The sequence below is a fragment of the Musa acuminata genome, chromosome BXJ2-6, assembly GCF_036884655.1.
Source record: "Musa acuminata AAA Group cultivar baxijiao chromosome BXJ2-6, Cavendish_Baxijiao_AAA, whole genome shotgun sequence".
Lineage (NCBI taxonomy): Eukaryota > Viridiplantae > Streptophyta > Magnoliopsida > Zingiberales > Musaceae > Musa > Musa acuminata.
The window spans coordinates 40,847,353-40,862,795 of NC_088343.1; the positions used below are offsets into that span (position 1 = coordinate 40,847,353).

At 35.6% G+C, this 15,443-nt stretch overlaps 1 protein-coding gene across 1 annotated transcript; it reads left to right on the forward strand.

The window, feature by feature from the left end:
• Positions 1–392: 392 nt before the first annotated feature.
• On the forward strand, positions 393–12,261 carry LOC135615611 (BTB/POZ domain-containing protein At1g30440-like). Its single transcript, XM_065114382.1, has 5 exons — positions 393–674; positions 783–1,665; positions 8,325–8,394; positions 9,299–10,498; positions 10,776–12,261. The coding sequence occupies exons 2-5, from the start codon at positions 1,607–1,609 to the stop codon at positions 11,325–11,327; spliced, it is 1,881 nt and encodes a 626-aa protein (XP_064970454.1). The 5' UTR covers positions 393–674; positions 783–1,606; the 3' UTR covers positions 11,328–12,261.
• Positions 12,262–15,443: the final 3,182 nt, after the last annotated feature.

Consider the following 15,443-nt stretch of genomic DNA (forward strand, 5'->3'; position numbering starts at 1 on the left):
AATGAAAGATACTGTTTTGGATGGGTTGGTCAATCAATATTTGGCAGGATACATACATACATACATATATGATATAAAGGAAATTGTATGTCAGAAGATGCTGTTTCCAAACTATGAATGGATAGAAATATGCAGACACTCCATTTCTGATTGAATGATATTTTTCATCAATATTTTATCCTTCTTTCTTAATTAATGGGGTCCCACTCTTGGTAAAAAAGCATTGATTGCATTTAAAGCTTTTGCCTGCAGAATTTTGAGATTCTTAGTTCCATTTCTGCCTTAATTTGACTACCACACCAATTTTTCATGGTTCAGTTGGCATCCACATTCATGAGATGGGACACCATAAACATGAACAGCACATGTTGGCAATGGCAAGGAGTGGATCAGAAATGCCGCAAGGCATATAGTGCCTCGAAATCTTTCACTTGTGTTGACCAATACTATAGTCTCCACAGCCACCACCACCACCACCACTACCACCACCACCAGACCAACTGCTTCATCATCTTACTTGGGCATCAGTCGTGCACGTTACGGCTTCCATTTCCATGCCAGCTTGAAAAAAGAAGTTTGAAGTCGCAAGAAGAATCATTCAGTGCTACCACTTTTTCTCAGGGAATCTCTATGCACGGGGACCCAAAAGTTTCAATGCTCATTTAGTTCCAATGGTAGGTCAGAATCCCCACACTGCTTTTAAGGCTGTTTTGGACTAGTGTCCTTGAGTACTCACTTTTGTTCAGTTGCTGCTTTCTCCTTCTTTTATGTCTTTTTGACAGGTGTGTAATGCATGCATTGGCTGGTCCCATCCAGCTCAACATGTTGTAGTTTGGATTTTGGAAGAGGGCAGCCAGCAGGGCAAAAGGCAGAATAGAAACTGCTCTTTTGGAGTGGAGTGAGACATTCCATTCTCTCCTGCTATTTTGGGTTTCCTTGGTTGGGAGGTGGTGGGTGGATTTATCTTGTTGAGGGATTTGTTGAGTGCTACATTGTCCTAAAGTTTTGGTTTTTTTTTTGGTTGGTTCTTCTGCTTATGAGGTTGTTTAACTGGTGGTACTAGTGGTACTCTTTCTGTTCTTTTTCTTTGGTGGGTTAGGTCTGGTTTTGTGAGGTATGTGGCCTAGAATTGCTGCTGGCTTGAGGTTGTTTGTATGCTTTTCTATCATTTGCGGGTTTGGTGTCGGTGCTTTAATATGTTGGAATGTCCTAAAATGTTTGAATGTTGAGTGAGTTTCATCTCAGTAGAACCTGTTCTTTGTGCTTGGAGCTCTTCTGAAGATTAGTTTCTTGAGTGATCACTGTATGTGCAACCTTGTGTGGCTTCTCAGGTTTTTATTTCTTGAGCATGGTCATACTCCAAATTATTCTGGCCTTTGGGGATTTGGGTGTGTTATGGACTTGTGGGGATTTTGGTTGTGAAATAGAGTCACAGCTGTTTTCTCAGTTGTGTGCTTCTGTGGGGAACAAATTGATGGAGAAGGGCTTATGACTAAATATTTTTAGCCTGGTAGTTGATTTCTTAGGATCACGGTGTGCACTGTGTAACTTTCCAGGTTCTGTTGAGGTTCTTTGTTCTGACCATTCCATTTAAGCTTTCTTTGGAATGGCCTGTAAGAAGCTGGGATCAAAAGCCGATGCCTTTCATCGACAAGGACAAGCCTGGTATGCTTCACTCTGTTCTCGTACACCTGGCTTTTTTCTAGGTTCTGAATGTTCTTGTGCCTAATATCAGTCTGAGATGACATATGATTTGTGTTCTATTTGCGCCTTGGCTTTCTTTTACTAATTGATTGGATGAATACTGGTAATGTAATTGATACGATCATCATGTATCTGAAACTGGTATACATATACAACCTCCTAAATCTTCAAGTTCTTAGTTACTACTGAAAGTTACAGCTTCCAGAACAGGCTGTTCATTTTACTACATTTGAGATGATACTAAAATGCCTTATTAAGAAATAGGTGAAAATTGCAATAGACTATTGAGGTTTCCTTTTCAACTAATTCTATTCTTATTTGTGGAGACTGACTTGATTAATTTCTGCAAGTTTGTTTGACTTGTTGCCTCATCATGGAATACAATGAATTTTATAGCATACATGTCAACCTCAATGTCATAATGCTCCTCAAATGTCAAAACCAAAACATTTAGTCTCTACAAATGGATAAGTGGAACCGGCATTTTAAAGGCTTTGGCAATAATGGCTGGTGGCTCGGTATCTGTGGTTCCTTGTGTGAAAGTTGAAAGGAGGTAAACAGAAGAACCAAGGAGTTTAATTATTAATAATTAGATTATAACTCAACTGTCTGGTTGTTTGTCTTAGTAGTACTTCAAATCAAACCTAAAATCAGTCATCTCATTAGTTCAGTTACCTTTGTTCCCCTTTTGTCTCTGCCATGCAGTGTCAAAGATAGCCAACACAGTGTATCATATTTTCTTGGTTTTTTTCAAGTAACAAAGATTGAGGGAAATCAACATCCACAGAAAATTAGCTTTATAATTGCAGGAGCAATTTCTTGAGGGACTGAATAATGAGTTTAGAAATTAAAGTGTGTCTATAGGGTTTCATTAGAAGAATATATTTGAATTATTAAAAGTGCAGTTTACTGTAAGAGGCTCCCACAAATGTAGTGTTTGGATATGATTGTGATCTTCTATATTTGAGAGGTGCGAACATAGCAAGAGATCCCTAGCACCACAATGAACTTATAGTCTCGATAAAAAGAAGAAAAACATATAAAGATACAATGCATAATGATCATGAAAGCATTGGAAAAGCAAAGGATCATGTTCTCAACTAGGCCTAACTTGGAAGAGAGACAGACAGATACTATAATCAAATATTGAGGAAGGTAAAAGTACCAAGTCCTTGCTTCCTATCAATAACTATTCTTTGTTAAATAAAATAAACAAAAAGAAGATCAATTTTCTGAGAAAAAACATATGTTTTGGGTTTTTCCATAATTCCGAAAGAGAGTACCTTGACGTTCCTACCGAACCAATTGGGCTGGAATAGATTTTTGGCCAAACTGGTGTAGCGCTAGACCAGATTGGTTACAATGCTTTTATATAGAGGTAAACCAAAACACTGTAGTTCACTTAAAAGACACTGTAAGGTGGTAACGTTTCACTCTTTTTATCAACATTCTTTCACAGTAAATGATCACAGATATTATAAGATTTTTCAGAATACATAGACCTAAATTTAAGACCAAGTGGGAAAAATTTTGAAAATTTTTCATAATTTTCATCTAAAACCACTCAAATTATTATATAAATTATTTATAATACCTCAAAACGATTAATAAAGTTGATGATTATGGGTAGTGGGATTTAAATTAATTGTAACTTGGTTATAATATTTTACAGCAGAGTTACACTATTTTGGTTCAATGAACCATTGTAAGTTCATTCAAAAATATTATAACTAAGTCATGTCTCATCTTTTTTATTTTCTACTTCATAATAAATAATTAAAAATATTATAAGGTTTTTCAAATTACATAGATATAAATTTAAGGCTACGCGAAAACAAAATAGAATTTGTGATCCTTTAGTTTGAAATATAGCAGAACATTGTTAGGTTGCATCCAAAACAAAATAAATTCTGAAATAAATCATTTTATAAACTTAAAATCCTATAATAAACATGATAATTATGGTTGGTGGTTATTTTAAATAACTGAAGCTCAATTAAAATGTTCTAAAATAGTACTGCAATTATTTTGGTTCAATAACCAAAAATACAATAAGTTCATTTTAAAAAAATATAAGTGGGTAATGTCTAACTTCTTTTTATCGTTATTTTTCACAACAAATGAATACAAATATTTTAACATTTTTCAAGTTTTGTAGAGATAAATTTAAGGCTAAGCGGAAAAAAAATCCAGGATTTGTCATTCTTTGTTTTGAAATATACTTAAACCTTCTTATTTTTCATACAAAATCATTCAAAAATGCTCATATAAATCAATTTATGAAATATCAATTGCAGTGTTTTTGATGATAAAGGTTTATGGGAATTTGAACTAATTAAAATTGAATAGAGCTATAATGTTTTGATTCAGTGATTAAAAATACTATAAGTACATTCAAAATAATTATAACTAAGAAAACCATGCCTTTTTTTTATTATTCTTCCCAATAAATGACAACAAATATTGTGAAAATTTTCAAAATACACTGACCTAAAAAAAGTCAAAATATGTCATCCTTTATTTTGAAATATGTCAAAACATCATTAATTTTCATCCAAAATCATTTAAAATCTCTCAAACAAACCACTTTATGAAATCTAAAAATGTATAACAAGGCTGATAATTAAGACTGTTGAGTATTCGAGCTAATTCAGTCAGATTATTGTGTTTTTAGTTACTGAACTAAAAATAAAATACTGTAACTGGTTTGGTTTAGTACTGAACCAATTTGGTCGGTTTAGTCAGGTTTCAATGGAAATTTAAAAATTTAAGATTCTTAGCTATCAGCAAGGGTGATTTTATTATTTTGATGAGTGTTAGCTCTATTTGGGCATTATGGAAATGGGGCTGCCATCTGGAAAAAGCCTTTAACCTGGGGCTTTCCCTGGGAAATTGACCAAAAAAGAATTCATATGTATAAAAAAATATACTTCTGTATTCTTTTTGCTAAAATAAATATTCCCACACATAATAATCAATGAAGCAGTTGATGTTTAGCAAATCTGTAGCGCTAAGTTAGGCTGCAAGCTTGTATGCCTGTTATCCAGTCAGCCAAGGACTATTCTTTTGCTAATGGCTCTGGCTGATTGTCTAGTACATACTGATATTGCCTTGATCGTTCATAGATCAGCCTGTTTTATCAAAATAGTGGAGTTTCTGTAGCAAACTAGCCGAAACTTTGAATTCAAACAGTAGTGGAACAGTGGAATTTCACTTGAAGCTAGTTTTGATTTGGTGAAGATCCTCCTTTTTGGAATGATGATGCAGGACAACAGCATGGTGTAGCATTTGGAGATCCTTGTCAGGATTGTATGATCACCTTTTGTTTGGTCTCAATGATAGGACATCTTGAACTAGAAAATCTATTGCCAAATTTGATGCATGATGATAGCATGAAGGAGCTCCTGGAAAAAAAATAATTTTCCCTAGGATTTGATAATTGTGAGAGGGAGGTGAGAAGATATTAGATGATCTGGAACAAAAAAGATTGACTTATACTAGACTCATTCTAGCTCAAGGATTTGACTTATACTAGACTCATTCTAGCCTAAGGTTTGACCCCTAAGGATGAAGGGCTCACAACTCACATTTTAATGATGAAGTCCTAGCACTTTCATGCATTTCAGACACTGGAGAAGACCTTTTATTTATCTTCACAACTCCATACATCATAGGATAAGTAAAGAGAGAAAAATAACCCACTTTTTAGAATATATGACAACTCAGATATTACAGGTAATAGAAAAAAGTGAATCTAAAAATAAATCCAGATTTGATTTGGGTCAGCCCTTCAATTTTCAATGCTTATCATGATTTGGATCAATCATCTATCTTTCATTATGATAAAAGAAAGAATTTAAAATTTTATTTCTATAATTTTCTTCATTTTCATGATTTTGAATTGAGATTGACTTCCTTCTCTGCTATGATGTTCAATCAAGCACGAGATACTTTATCTTTCCTTTTTCTGATTCATTATTGTACTTCCTTTTTGGACAATCTTAGCAGATTGTGTGTAGATTTATCACTATCGCCAGTTAACAAAATTATTTTAAAGAAAACAAAATGACACCTGCATCAAGTGATCTCTCTTATTCTGATGATCTCTCTTGTGAATAGAATTGTCTTTGTTGCCAATCCACTCTGATCCCAATGATTTCAAAATTGGGAAAATGATTGTTTCACTCAAAGTATGCAATACCGTACCGTACCATACCGGTGTTTCGAGGTTGGCTCGATATGGTACGGTACCGGTGTACCGAGCGGTACACCAGGGCGTACTAAGCGGTACACCCTGGTGTACCGAATAATTTTATATATTTTTTCATTATTGTATCACTGTAGCACTGCTACAGTATAATAGTGTAAGCACTGTAGCGGTACCGGGCGGTCCGCGTACTGGTATGCCGTTGGACGGGAACGTACCACCCGTACTGGGCGGTACCATTCGGTACTGCATACCATGGTTTCACTTATATCTTGGTGATTTGTCTTAATTTTGACCACCATTAGACCTCTGCCCAGCTAGAGACCAGTAAAATATGGGTGGCGGCAAGCATGACATTATCTCTCCCTGCCTCTCTTTTTCTCACTCTTGTTGTAATGAACTAAATTCTGTTTCTTTTCTTTATTGTTTCTTGTTGGTATCTTTATTCTTTGTTTTTTTTCATTCTTTTGGAATGCACATAGTACTCTTTCTGGCTCAATTATGTTCCTTTTCATTTTTTCTCTTATATTCTGCAGTGGTAAATTGGTCTGTCCCTCGATATTAATTCAAAGCATCCCTCACTGGTTTCTTTTGGGCCCAATACTGATATGATCTTGTGGCAGCAAAGTTACAACATATTATGAAATATGCTTTGACCAGCCAGCATATGCTAAGTCTTGATATTGACCAAAATCAAACTGAAACCTTTATCCTGCTATAACAAAACATAGAGCCAGAGAATTTGAGACAAACAATAGATAAGAATCTTTTGGTTAAACATCTTGAGAGCTCTTAGTTTTTAGAACATGAACAATTTCCATTTTATATGCAGTTTTCTAGTTCATTGCTTCCACAACAATGGCAATGGGAATAGCAGATAAAAAGGCTATTTTTGATGTTAATGTTCCCTCTTAAAGGACTGCTTATCAAGGACTTTTATTTTCTGGCATTCTGATCTGTGATCCTAGAAATTAGAAACCTGAAATATAGGCACCACAATTGCTCAATCACTTGTTATATCATGTATTTTCGGGTGTTTAATACAATTGCTAGGTGGAAGAAGCATTTGCTATAGCTTGCAATAATTTCAAACAATTGCTAAGATCTACTCAGCATATAAAAATGCTTCTGAACTCTGAAGCCTCTTCGTGAGTGTCCTTACAGTTTAGGTTGGCTTGAATAAATTATGTTTCTTTGTTTATCATCAACTTGCTAGGAGAAATCATTACTCATTCAGATGAAAGTCTATAGGTTCTATAACTCACTTTTTTTTTCTCTTTAATGATCAAATAATAAAATCTGTAAATCCAGCCTATGGATATCTAGTCCAATCTTATTTTCAAGACCTTAGAATTTTACTACTTGCCCTGCTTAATGTGAAGTTTTATAGGCCTTTTGCCATTTTCAGTGCATAATTATTAGCCATTACTCTCCATTTTGTTTCTATATGTAAGAACATTTTGAACTCTCAGGGACTTCGAGACACACCTTTATCCTTCATCCAATATAGCAAGGTGCTTGTGTGATTGTATAAATAACTTCATTTAGAGTCAAATCTAACAACTAATACAGAGTGCTGCACAATTTCGATTGTCTTTGTAAATTTATAATCTAAACAATCAAGATATCTACTAAGCATATGCATATCTGTGACTGGAAGTAGAGCTACAGGTTACAATAAATGTTCCCATGTTTCATTTGTAGAAAGTCCCAGTGTCAGATTATTTTTCAAAGCTAAACACTTGAAAGCCATCCTATATACACAACTTGAAATAGCTGACAAACGTAAGAGTGTAAACCATACTTGTCAGTCAACTTTGGTGACATACACCGAGTGTTATGTAAGAGCCTCAAATTAATTTCAGTTGTCTTATAAGTTTTACACAGTGGATTTCTATTAAAAACATTCATGGTAGTCAATACATTTAATTATATTAAGGTGCACTGAGATATAATCTTATTCATTTCATGTCTAAGTTTATCCATATATCATGGTGAACTTGAATTTTGTTCTTTTCTTCAATCTTAAACCTCCTGCTTAATATTCATTCGTCATATGGACTATTTCAAAGGAGGAAAAATAAAAAAGCATTATAGGGGAATTGCTTTCCATGGATGCACATACCGCAAATTGTTGACTTACGTCTCTTTTTAGGTTTTACACGTTTGTTTTAGTGTTTAACAATGCCTTACCCAAGCTTATGATTATCGGCACAAGTAGATCTGGCCATAGGCAATCACTTAGAACCTGTAACTAATTAAATGCTGCAGCTTTATATGGCTTTCCAAACTGAGATTTCTTGGTCCTTTGAACTCTGCAACTTCTTGTTTCATAAAATGTTACTAAATAACTTAGAAATAGAAAGTATTGTAGTTGCATGTGGATCACTGGTTAACTTATGAATTTTTTCAGGTTTTGCACAACTGGGCTTCCAAGCGATATTATCATTGAAGTTGGAGAGATGGCCTTCCATCTTCATAAGGTGAGGTGATTAGTCATTAAATTGAATGTGACTGTACTTATACCAAGCAATCTATTTAATTCAATGTTAACATGTTCAATAAGGTGAGGTGATTTAGTTATTTACTTAAACAACATCGTACTTGCATCAAGAGGATGGCCCTCGGCACCATGGTAAAAAATTGCTCCATTTGACATAAATGACCAGGGCTCAAGACATGAAAGCAATCTTTCTAATTATAGGTGGTAGGCTGTATATTGACCCTCCATAAACTTTGCATCGATGGTACGCATGCATTGGGCTGCCCTTTTCTTTAACAATTTTATATAGATATCTATTTAATGCAATAATTAGTTGATATTTTTATGGTTTTGCTACTGTCTTATTAGATAAGGCTCTGAATTCTAGGCTCATTTGCAAAATTCTTTTTGGGTGAGACTGTTTTAAGCTTCAACATTCTCTTTCATGACGGAACAAAAAATGTCAAGCTCCTAGCATCGTACAACATTGCTGTCATTTGTGTCAAAGAAACTTTTGTTGTCTCTTATTTCTCAAGTACAAAAATGTAAAATTAAATGAGTCCTTTTTTACTATCTGGTTTGTTTATTTATAAGGTTAATATAAAAAGACAAATAAACCAGACAAATTGAAATCTTGCAGCCTGAGCTGGACAACCAAGTTGCTTCTCCAGTGACAGTATGTTATCAATTGTTTCTTCACTATTGAAGAGGGTAAATTGTGTGAGAATTGTAGATTTATTAATTCTTTTATGGTCTGCTTTTCTCCTACCCATTGTTTAGGCCAATTTGACTTTCTTTGGGTTCTTTCAGATCAACTGGGACTTTATCTAAGAACGTGTGCTGAAATTTTCCAGAAGTATCTGAATTCTATTATTCATGAATTATGTTTGATGTTCTTCTTGCAGTTCCCTCTTTTGTCAAAGAGTGCTCTCCTGGAAAAGCTTATTGAGGAGATCTCTGATGAACAAGAGGGTTGTGTAGTGAAGTTGGATGATCTTCCTGGTGGGTCTAAAGCATTTGAACTAGTGGCTAGATTCTGTTATGGTGTGAAGTTTGAACTCACTGCATCGAATGTGGTTTGCCTACACTGTGCTGCTGAGCATCTTCAAATGACAGAGGAAATAGCAGAAGGCAATTTGATCACTCAGACAGAGATCTTTATCAACCAAGTCGTCATTCGTAGCTGGAAAGATTCGATAAAAGCACTCGTGATGTGCAACAATCTTCTCCCACATGCTGAAAATCTTCAGATCATTAAGAGATGCCTTGATTCTCTAGCTGTTAAAGCTTGTACAGATCCCAATCTGTTTGGTTGGCCAATGGTGGAGCATGGCACAATGCACAGCCCTGGTGGGAGTGTTTTGTGGAATGGAATCAGCACAGGAGCCAGACCACGAAATTGTAGTTCTGATTGGTGGTATGAAGACGTCTCTTCATTGAGTCTTCCCTTGTATAAGAAGCTGATCTCGGTCATGGAATCTCGAGGTATCAGACAAGAAGTAATAGCAGGCTCCATGACGTTCTATGCCAAAAGGTATCTGCCTGGTATTAGTAGGCATCACTGTATGCCATCTGTAGCTCTGACAGCTGCACCATCTGAAGAAGAACAGAGACAGCTTCTTGAAGAGATTGCAAGCATGTTACCTTTACAAAAGGGTATGATATCAACTAATGTCTTGTTCGGTCTTCTTCGCACTGGCATGATTCTGCAAGTGAAACCATCATGCATTTCTGACCTGGAGAAAAGAATCGGGCTGCAGCTAGACCAGGCCACTTTGGAGGATCTTCTGTTGCCAAACTTTTCATATTCTATGGAGACACTGTACAATGTTGACTGTGTACAACAAATTCTTGAGCACTTCTTAGCCATGGTTCAAGCTGCTGATTGTGCATCCCCTAATATGGTTGATGATGAGCAAATAACTGGTTCACCTTCTCTGGAACCTGTTACTACTGCTGCCAAGCTAATCGATGGGTATCTAGCAGAGATTGCACCAGATGTCAACTTAAAGCTTCCAAAGTTCCAAAATCTGGCTGGTGCAGTACCTGATTATGCACGGCCACTGGATGATGGACTATATCGTGCTATTGACATCTATTTAAAGGTATTTATTCAAGCACATTGCATCAAATATCATGATTGTAATATGGATCTCCACCAGCACAAACTTGTGCTTCTTTTTCTCACAAGATTATCATATTTTGTCTTGTAACCTTCAACAACTTGCTGTCAAATAATTGAAATGAATGTTCTATTTCTATTATAGAATCTCAATATATATGCAGTTTGATACATATTAAGTGTTCAAGTTTTCAATCAAATTTGTCATTATCCTGTCGAAATGTTGCTGATATATTTATTACTCATTATACATATTACAGGCACACCCATGGCTCACTGAAGCTGACAGAGAACAGCTCTGCCGGCTGATGGACTGCCAGAAGCTCTCCCTAGAAGCCTGCACTCATGCTGCACAGAATGAGAGGCTCCCATTACGATTAGTGGTTCAAGTGCTTTTCTTTGAGCAACTTCAACTTAGGACCTCAATCGCTGGTTGCTTGCTTGTTTCTGACAACCTTGATGGATCACGGCCCTTGAGGGGTGGACTGGTGGGTTCAGGTGATGCTGGTGGGTGGGCAAGCACCGTGAGGGAAAACCATGTATTGAAGGAAGGAATGGATAACATGAGGATGAGAGTGTCGGAGCTTGAAAAGGAGTGCATGAGCATGAGACAGGAGATTGAGAAGTTGGGCCACGGGAACAGCAGGTGGAGTAGTGTCCCAAAGAGGTTTGGATTTACGATCAAGTCACAGATGTGCAGTGCCCAAGAGGAGTCTGTAGGTGATCATTGCAGGAATAGAATGAACATCAAGACTGAGAAATTTCCAGAAAAGCTCATGAAACACAAGAAGCAGTCATCTGCAGGTTCATGACCTTTCCTGTGAGGTATCGTGGGATTGTAACTCTAGTTTTCTTTTTTCATCAAAATAGGAAGCATGAATCCAGATGATATGTTTCTTGAACAAATTTGATCTTGAGGTTGGCCTTCAAAAAGGAAACCTAAATCTTGGGTTAACCATCTGCTTCCTACTAGTGACTGACATGCGACATCTGCAAACTGAAACAGATCTGTATCTTTCTGATTTGCTTGTGCTTCTTGGTTTCTCGTTATATAAATCTGCTCATTGTTCAAGATTGTATAGATCTTGAATTGGATCAGCCTTTTACATTGTGTTATCTCATGCAAGCTCAATGAGCAAATCGGCGACAAATAGCTGCTGTATATTATCTCTGAAAAAGAGTTTGGCATGAAAATAAGCAGTGCTATGCTTTTGATTTGAATAATGAACCAGGTAAGATAGATCTGCCAGTTTAGAGCTCTGTGAATACATCAAATGCTTGTCGGACAGCAGAATTCTTAGCTTTTGAGTAAAATGGTAAATCAATATTGTTTTGCACTTCACAGCATCAGGTCAATGGAGTTTATCGATAACTTGCGATAGCATGGTGATCTGCAGTTGATTACTTTCATTACTAGTTGATGCTTATATGAATAAATGCAAGGAAAACTGCAGGTTTGCAGAACAGAAGCAACTGAATGGGAATACCTTCAAATGACTCAATACAGGCTAACAAAGTTTGTTCTTACAGCTCCATTCCATCAAAGATTTATGAAAGGTCTGTATGATCCAAATTCTTGCTGTGTTACACTTGTGTCCCTTGATGTAAGATTTACCTCAGTTTTTTTTTGTTCTTTTTGTTGCAGTCCATTTTCCTGCCATTGTGATTATAGTTCTGTCTGATTTAACTCCTGAGTTCAAACAAAATTTTCCTAGCTTCTTGTTCATGATCATTGTTAATGAGCTGGGTGGAAATAAAGCGCGAATTACATATTACCCTTTGTATTTGGACTATGCGGTCTTTGTATAATTCTGAAAATGAAACAAATAAACTCATTTACTCTAACGTTGTTAACTGTATTGACGAAAAATATAATATATGACATCACATATTGAATAATTTTAATTATTTTTTTATTTTTAATAAATTTATTAGTAATAAGATAATGTTAACATCTCACATGCTAAAACAAAAGGATGTTAAAATTATCTTTTTATTCATTATTTTTATGTTGATCTAACAAGTGATATCATGTATTGTGTTTTTCATCGATACAATTAACGATGTTAGGACAAATAAGATTATTTATTTTATTTTTAGAATCATAGATATTTTTTTATATTTTAAGTACAGAAATCATGATTTTAATAAAATCCAAGTATATTATGTAGTTCGTAACCAGCCCTCTTGCATATGTGAGGTGCCGAAATCATGAAAATAAATAGCAGTTCTACTCAAATTAGCCTTCGTTCTCTGCTTAATACGATATCAACACCATGCAATCTCCATCATGTGTATAACGTATGGCACACACTCACTCTGCTTCCACCTTCTTGAGATCTTTCCGCAGCACCTTTAGATGGCATTTATCACATGAGAAGTGAAAGGGTTTACTCCTCACTACCTGTGTGAGCTATGTTGGACTCAAAATTAGCTCATGAACATTTTGATCCACAGGGTCTGTTGGGCAATCCATAGCTGTTCTTAGTCCACAGCCAGGTCCAAATGCAGTCCATTTCGGATCCAAATCAATCTCATCTGCCTAGTTCTCAGTTCATGAGCTGAAGGCTTGTAATTGGCCCAATCTTTTTTCATAGTTTCTGATTTTTGAAGCTAATTTAATTTCGCATCATTGAATTCAGGGAAGGTATCTTTCACCCTTTATAAATCCAAATCCACAATTGTACATTTTGTGGAAACATCAAAATTAAGTTGATATAAGTGGAGAAGATCAAACTGCAAGACTTGTTTTTTTCCAACAAAGTCAACCTCACTATCTTCCTCAATACATTCGTTTCAAAAGCATATTACATGGAGAGTCATTAACTATATGATTGGAGACACTTGTTGCTATTTATTTTGAAATCCTTCATGTTCATAGAGGTGGTGCCAAGTGGTTGCTAGTTTTACCAGGATATCTAAATCAAGCTTTGTGTAGAAGGAACATTAGCCTGATGTTTTCTTTAGGTGATATAATAATAATAATATGCATACATACATACTACTTGAGATGAAAGGAAAAATACATGAATTCCTGATTGTAATTCTGCATCATCTAAAGATTTTGAAGGCTTTCTGTGCATTTGTTCTTTAGATCTTTACAGCAAGCATCCAGTGCCAAGCTGCTTAGCCTTTTACACAATCTAAAAGGAAGCACCTTTTGCCTGCTTTGCTTTAAAAAGGTCACATATGACAGGAACATGTGAAATAGAGTTGCAGTTGGGACCTCATGATTAAAATAATGAGGTCGAAGGTGTCCTGTCTTCCTTTTGAAGGGATCGACAAGGAAAAAGGCATCTTCTTTGCTCGTCAATCAAGATCCCCTGTGGAGTGGTCCTCTTGCTTGTCATCTGTGATTTAGTTCTTGGAACATTGAACGAGGAAGACAGGGAAGCATCAGTGTTTGTAATTTATCCCTGTCACCCTCATGGACATTTCCCACAAGTGACTGACTTGTTGTCCAGGCTGATTTAGTTCTTGTTTTGCTACCAATAGATCCATCATGTGAGGCTGCAAGCCACTTGCCTTGTTGTTGACGATGAAGGAGTAACATGCATGTTTCTTGAATTTGAAGGGATCATAAATTTTACTTGCATCTCACTGGTTTCTTTAGAGTTAAATAAAGATTTTCTCACTATGAATATTTTACATGTTTCAAAATTTCTCTCTACTCAGACATATCGTAAATTTGGATTAACTTAAATTAAACTTTAGTACTCATCGTATTATCATGTTTCAAGGAGATGAGAGATTTAATGGATGACCTTACAAAGATTGATTGTGTTGGGGCATACTTAAATCAATAAAATTATAGTAACAAAATGAATGATGTACTTTGGGCTCCTTTTATAATGAGTTAGGTAACTAAAGGATATGTGTAGAAGTTAGCTCGAGCATTGATTATATGAAATCATCGTTGTATTGTGAAGATATGCATTGAATCATCAAATATTATAATAAATATATATCAATGTAATTAACATAAAAAAATTAATAATTATTATATAAGGTCGAGTGAACGTCACAAGGATACACACACATACATAAGTATATTTATAGTCCATTTTCATTATTTTCTCAATCAAATCAAGAGAGGTACATTTGTATCATTTTTCCCAATCAAATAAACGTTTTAAGAGAGTCCATAGCTTTTTTTTTTGGGTATCTTATGTGAATGCCATTAATTATTTTTCAGCTATACTACAACAAAATACTGTACACAAACTAAAAGGAAGAATCAGTATATGCATTATAACTATATATACTGCAATAGCATTATTGTAGCATCCTTATCCAGTTCGGAAAGAACAAACCCTAATGGCAGAAACCTGCTCTTCCGTCACTTCAAATTACGTGCATCTGCGTTCATGCGACTGCGTAGAACCACTTGCTTCTTCTGTCAAGGAATTTGCATGATTGGATCGTTGCTGCATTCCTATCTCTTGTTGTCGTTCGAGATCAAAGAAAGTGATGAGCAAACCTATTCACCATCTGATCCTTCTCACTGTCAGAAAAAGCCACCACCATAAAGCAGCAGCGTTCCAGTTTGCATGCAGATGTTTCTATTTGTCTGCCAGCAATCATTGACCTGAAGCATATGCACAATTCCAAAGAATCCATCTGGCTGCACACTCTCTCCTTCTCGACCAAGAGCAATCATGGGACGATCCAAACCTCATTTGACCGTCCAACAAGTTTGTCTGTAGGACCATCTTTTGCCTATGGCTTTCTCTTTTGATGTGCACCTTCTTCCTTTTCCTAGAATACAGATTTCTTTGTTAATTAACTCAAAGATTTGGTGATTTTTATAGTATTTCCTACTTCAAAATGTAATCAAAGAAAGATAAAGAATCTAATCAAGTCTTATGTTGTGTATCTAAGGATCTGTTGCCTTGATCAAAAGAGATATAAGAGATAGGATAAATCCT

Excerpts from the sequence above, each read along its gene's own strand:
- LOC135615611 (XM_065114382.1), top strand. The coding sequence starts at position 1,607 with ATGGCCTGTAAGAAGCTGGGATCAAAAGCCGATGCCTTTCATCGACAA. Across the intron at positions 1,666-8,324 it reads CATCGACAAGGACAAGCCTG|GTTTTGCACAACTGGGCTTC; the intron begins GTATGCTTCACT and ends GAATTTTTTCAG. Across the intron at positions 10,499-10,775 it reads CTATTGACATCTATTTAAAG|GCACACCCATGGCTCACTGA; the intron begins GTATTTATTCAA and ends TACATATTACAG.